The sequence below is a fragment of the Cotesia glomerata genome, linkage group LG4, assembly GCF_020080835.1.
Source record: "Cotesia glomerata isolate CgM1 linkage group LG4, MPM_Cglom_v2.3, whole genome shotgun sequence".
Classification (NCBI taxonomy): domain Eukaryota; kingdom Metazoa; phylum Arthropoda; class Insecta; order Hymenoptera; family Braconidae; genus Cotesia; species Cotesia glomerata.
This window is the reverse complement of record NC_058161.1, coordinates 21,139,037-21,145,487: the sequence shown is the minus strand read 5'-3', so window position 1 is coordinate 21,145,487 and position 6,451 is coordinate 21,139,037. Positions and strand designations below refer to the sequence as shown.

The 6,451-nt window shown below is 41.5% G+C and overlaps 1 protein-coding gene across 1 annotated transcript; it reads left to right on the top strand.

Moving 5' to 3' along the window:
- Positions 1–2,901: 2,901 nt before the first annotated feature.
- On the top strand, positions 2,902–4,139 carry LOC123263957. The gene is made up of 2 exons (XM_044727003.1): positions 2,902–3,622; positions 3,697–4,139. Exons 1-2 carry the CDS (start codon positions 3,331–3,333, stop codon positions 4,137–4,139), a joined length of 735 nt encoding a protein of 244 aa, XP_044582938.1. The 5' UTR covers positions 2,902–3,330.
- The last annotated feature ends 2,312 nt before the right edge of the window (positions 4,140–6,451 follow it).

The following is a 6,451-nucleotide window of genomic DNA, read 5'->3' as shown; positions in this document are numbered from 1 at the left end:
CAGAAGGTCCAATCCAAGAAGGAGAAGAAGGAGCAAGCGAGAGAGCGGTTACCAAAACAACCGGTGAACAAATCTCGGCCAGAGCCTAAGCGGGAAAAACCGCGAAAATTCACCAAACCAGATGCCTTAATTATTCGACCCGTTGAGAAGGCAAAATATGCCGAGATACTGCGTCGGATTAAAAAAGATGTCCCACCAGATCAGACCCGTGACGTCGTTGACAAGGTTCAAAAGACGAATGATGGGAATATGCTCATTACGCTTTCCAGAAAGACCGCAGACAAAGGACAAGCTTTGCTGAAGACCATCAAGAGCATCCTTAAAGAAGAAGCGCAAGTCATCTGTATAGGCCCAGAGGAACAGCTTGAAATCCGGGACATTGACGACGAAATAACTAAAGACGATGTCCGGAAGGCCTTACAAGAGGCAGCTGGAAATGACTACGAAATACCTGAAGATGTCATTAAAATTCGTCCGGCCTACAGAGGTACTCAAACTGCTTCGGTACGATTGCCAGCAGCAATAGTGCAGAAGATACTTGGAAAGACAGGCAAAATAAGGATTGGCTGGGTAAATTGCCGTGTCAGAGCAATTAAGACACCACTACGATGCTATAAGTGCTGGCACTTTGGGCACACTACTGCCCAATGTAAAAGCGAAGTCGACCGATCTGGGCTTTGCATCAAATGTGGGCAAACAGGTCATCAAGCTGCTCAATGCCAAAATAAAGTGAAATGTGCGTTATGTGCGGAAAAACCTGGCTCTCAGGACACTGCTCACCGGTCTGGTTCTGGCCGATGTCCAGTCTTCCAAGAAGCACTCCAGAAGCTGACAAATAAACGAACATGAGGATACTGCAGCTTAACATCAATCACTGCGAAGCTGCGCATGACCTGCTTATGCAGACAGTAAGGGAATTAAAGCTCGACGTTGTGCTTTTATCGGAGCCATATAAACATTTAGCTGGACAACCTTGGGAGACGGATATCACCACGAAAGCTGTGATCTGGGCTTGTGGTAAGCTCCCTTTCCAGAGTGTAGCTACCAATGGCAGCGCTGGCTTTGTAGCAGCATCAGTAGATGGCATCCGTTTTTACAGCTGCTACGCACCACCTAGCCTCTCAATTGCTGAGTTTACTGACTTCTTGGATCGACTGACCGAGGACGCGAAGCAACATCATCCAGTGGCGATAGCCGGGGACTCTAACGCCTGGGCAGTGGACTGGGGCAGTAAGCAGACTAATGCACGAGGAAGAGAGCTGCTAGAAGCTCTTTCTACACTAGATGTAGTCTTGCTCAACAGTGGTGATACGCCGACCTACACCAAAGGTGACGCAAGCTCGATTGTAGACGTCACTTTTGTCAGTACCAGCCTTGCTAAAGGTAACACTAACTGGAAGGTACTGGACATCTACACTGCCAGTGACCATCATGCGATACTCTGGGAAACGTCAAACGACCAGAACCTCCGGGGGCCTATCAAGCAATTTAACACCGTCGGTTGGAAGGTGAAAACTCTTGACCCAGAAGTATTGCTAACAGCCCTCGATAGTGATCCGATAGAGACTGGATGTGCAGAAGAACATACTAAGGCTCTGATGATGCGAGTAACACAAGCTTGTGATGCCACTATGCCTCGCAAACGTGTTATGAATTCAAGACCTGCGGTACACTGGTGGAATGATCATATCAGCAACCTCCGTAAAGAGTGTCATCGAAAGAGAAGAATATCACAGCGTGGCTATCAACGACCTTACTCTGCAGTGCTGATCGCAGAGTACAAAAAAGCTCGTCGTGAACTTAATAAGGCCATAAAAGAGAGCAAAGGAAGATGCTGGAAAGAGCTCATATACGAGGTCGACAAAGACGTGTGGGGTCGGCCGTATAAGGTGGTCATGACGCACCTGAAGAAACAACAAATGCCGTCACCTACGTGTCCCCAACTCCTTCAGAAAATCGTCACTGCGCTGTTTCTACAGCAACACAGTCTCAATTATCAGTCAACGCAAGATGAACTGGACGACATTCCACCTGTCACTGAAGAAGAATTGTTGGAGGCCTGTTATCGGGTAGGAAATAATAAAGCGCCGGGATTGGACGGAATCCCTAATATAGCCTTGAAAACCATCATAAAGGCAGCACCAACATTATTTCTAGACGCTTACAAAGCATGCCTCAAGGAGGGGACTTTTCCTCGTAAGTGGAAACAGCAACGGTTAGTACTTTTACCTAAAGGAAAGAAACCGCCAGAAGAACCGTCATCTTACCGACCACTCTGCATGCTAGATACGGCGGGTAAGATATTTGAGCGTATCATCCATCAGCAAATAGATGCAGTAGTCGACCCACTCTTGGCAGACAACCAGTATGGATTCCGGAAAGGACGATCAACCTCCTGGTTGTTAATACGGCCAAAGAGGCAATCGCAGGAACTAGATGGAAGGGTGGAACGAAGAAGTACTGCCTGGTGGCTGCCTTGGACATCAAAAATGCTTTCAATTCCGCTAATTGGGACTGCATCATGCAAGCTCTCGACGAGAAGAACGTGCCAACATATCTTCGCAGACTAGTGATTAGCTATTTTACAGATAGAGTGCTGAAATACGATACAAAGAATGGTCCGAAAGAGTATGATATAACCGGTGGTGTGCCACAGGGCTCTGTTCTTGGTCCACTTCTGTGGAATATCATGTATGACGGGCTCCTGAGACTGAAGCTTCCAAGATGCTTCAAACTGGTAGCGTATGCGGATGATGTTGCCGCAGTGATCGTCGCCAAACACCTCGACGAGATTCAACATCTGTTTGACATCACCTGTACTATATCACTGTGTACTTTCATCATAATAAACCTCCGTGTTGTATCTGTAAACCTAAAAATGTCTGATACGATAAACAAAAATCATCTGGTTTACCGTCTGGAGTGAAATGTCGCGGCTGCTCCCAAGGAGTCGCAAAAGAGTATGTACAATGCACTGGCTGTCAAGCCTACTATCATCCAAGCTGCGCTGAACGTGCTGGATCTCTGCCCAATGGGCTTATTCAACGTTGCTGTGGCCGACGTGGGTCTTCCTCCACAGAAGATATTCGTGACATTATTAAGCAAGAAATAAGTGCTCTGCGTAACAGCTTTAAAAATGATGTTACGTTACTGCGTAATGATATCAAGACGGATGTCAATAATGATGTCACATCACTACGTAATGACATCAAAAATGATGTCAAAAATGAGGTAGAACCTGTCATCTCTAGTGTAAATGACCTTAAATCACAGGTAAAACAGTTTACAGAGCAATTTCAAAATAGAATCTGTGCTGTGGAAGAAAAACTTATGAATAATGAAGTGCGCATAACGGCCAATGCTAAGATTATAACCTCCAATGTTCAGAAAATTGCGGATCTCCACAACTTAGTTACTGACATACATACTCAGGCTGATAATAGTGTTATTCTGCGTGAAGTAGACGATCGTCTGGCCAGAAGAAACAATGCCCTTTTTTTAGGCATTGTTGAATCTCAAAAATCTACTCCTATTGAGCGTCAAGAGGATGACCTCTCCAGAGTCCAAGGTATTTGCTATACTCTTGCAAATAATGTCTCAATCTCCTCCTGTACAAGACTGGGTAAATATTCGTCAAACTCACTCCATCCTAGGCCAATTAAGGTTACTTTCGTTAACCATGTCTCTGTTGATCAGATCATAACCGGATTGATAAGAGCAAAGAAAGCCAAGGACTCTCTCCTGTCAGTGGAGAATCTTTCGATAGTCCACGACAAAACAAATCTCCAGAGGAACGAACAAAAGATATTACGTCAACAACTCCAGGAACGGACAGCAGCAGGGGAACGGAATTTGAGGATTGTAACTCGTGCTGGTCAACCGAGGATAATCAAGGACCATCGGAATATTTTAGCCTCGACTCCCAAAAACTCAGCTTCTTAAACTCCACCTCATCCTGTCTGACATTATATTATCAGAATGTCAGGGGACTAAATACCAAATTAGATAGTATATTTTATAAAACTAGTATGGCTGAGTATGATTTTTATGCTTTTTCTGAAACCTGGCTCAAAACAGGTGTATTTAATAATGAAATTTTTAGTAATGAATATTCTGTTTTTAGGTGCGACAGACGTTAGGAGTTCAGGAGGTCGGGTGGAGGTGTGCTGATTGCATGCAGGAGTACACTTAATGCAATACCCATAAAATTTGATGATATACTATTGCTCTTTCCTCAGATTGAAATTGTGGGTGTATTTTTTATCAATCTGGGTATAAAAACTCATCTAATTAACATCTATATTCCTCCTGACCTGCATGCACACATTTACTCTGACCTCCTTGACCAACTCTCGTCTCACTCGGCCATGGATGCTGGTGCATTGGTATTGCTGGGCGATTTCAACTCGCCGCATTTTGTTAACTCCCCTGCTGGGGGCTTGGACATTAAGGCGGATCAGTTAATTAACTTCTCTATACTTAACATTACCCAATATAATGAAGTTCTCAACACACATGGTAAGATACTTGATCTAGTTTTTTCGTCAATTAATTGTTTGGTTGATGAAGATAATTCTCCATTGGTTAAAATTGATACCTATCATCCTGCACTGAGGATTACAGCTGAAATGAATTTAATAAGACCAAAACTAACTATAAAAAAACCGCTGGGTAACTATAATTTTCACAAACTTGATAAATCACGACATATTGCCGAGCTTGGACTTATAAGTTGGGAACCGCTGTATGGCTTTGAGTCTCCTGATGACATGTGCAACTACCTATATACCCAACTTGACCTGGCATTTGCTAAATCGATACCTAAAACTAAATCAAGTTCTTATAAACCCTCTAAATATCCACCATGGTTTACCTCAGAAATAATATATGACTGTAAGATTAAAGAATCTCTTCGCCGGAAGTATAAAGAAAGCATGGGAAAGTCATCTTACATCCTGAGTCAAAATTTAAAGCGTATTTCAAGCGTCTCAGGCGTTTAAAACGTATCTCAAGCGTCTCAGGCGTTTAAAGCGTATCTCAGGCGTCTCAGGCGTTTAAAACGTATCTCAGGCGTCTCAGGCGTTTAAAACGTATTTCAAGCGTCTCAGGCGTTGTAAGCGTGATTAAAACGTTTTAGGCATTAGAAACGCGGATAAAACAAAATTATCTTGTTGGAATTGACGTATTTCTTCCTAATACATGCAAAAATTAATAAATCTGTAAAGGTTGACCTTGCAGGCTGTTTTTAAAACTTCTCGTTGTGTATGAGCTCAAAATGCTCGAAAAATTTTCTATTTAAAAGTTTTGAGCTCTTCATTGCGAAAAGGTAAAAAAAAATATTTTGTCTAAATGAAATTTTTTTTGGACTTGAAAAAAAATTAAATATTTTTGGAGTTACACACGATCTCCGACGATGCTAAAAAAAAAGGTCTTCCACTGCTGCAATGATTCAGGCCTTCTCCGTGGATAAAACCAAAAAAAAAATTCTCGTTGAACTAGAAAATATTTTCCGTACAATGACCTACGGCCGAAAAAAAATGACAAAAATTGAGAAAATGGCGGCGTTTAAAAAAAAAAAAGTTGAATTTTACCTCAAATTTTGGTCGTTTTTGGCCTGCCAAAATTCGATTTTTGATCAGATCAAAAAATTGATAGATCATTGTATGGAGAACTATATACAAAACTTGCAGAAAAAAATTTGATAGAGATTGGATCATTAATCTCCGAGTAATCGCTGCAGCAAATTCGAAAAATGCTGTTTCGGGAAAAACGCGTTTAAAGATAAAATGATCTCATTCTAACTGCCGAGTGGCTACTTTTCAAGTGGCTGTAACTTGAAAACTATTTGAGATATCGATTAAAAATTTTAGTATGTTATTTTCAAAGGTTTTTAAAGTTTTATCTTTGCTTCCCTAGGGAAGAAACTGATCTGTGATTAGTTTCTCCCTACAGGCATTTACATAGACTTCAAATCGTCTTGGTTGGGCTAACTAAACAGGTAATGCAACTTCAAGTCTCTCACTCGCAACCGACAGATTACAAGCGGTGACAGTACAAAAACAAATAAAAATAGAAAATTACAGTTTCTGTAGTAAATAGCGTCGCTTCGAAAATAAAACTGAAAAAATTATAGGTTGAAAAAACTTTTTTATGAATTCAATTTTGAATGTCAAGTTTTACATAGTTTCAAATGTAATTTAAAATTCTTAGAAGTGTAATTCTTACAGAATTTGTAAAAATAACACGGAAAAAAATAACCTATCGAAATATGAAACAAAAAAAAAATAGATTTTTTTTAATTTCACATTCGGTGTGCCCCTCAAACACGCTCTTAACGCTTGAGACGTTTTAAACGTGCTTTCATCGCCTGAGACGCCTGAGAAACGTTTTAAACGCCTGAGACGCTTGAGATACGTTTTAACCGCCTGAGGCGCCTGAGATACGTTTTAAA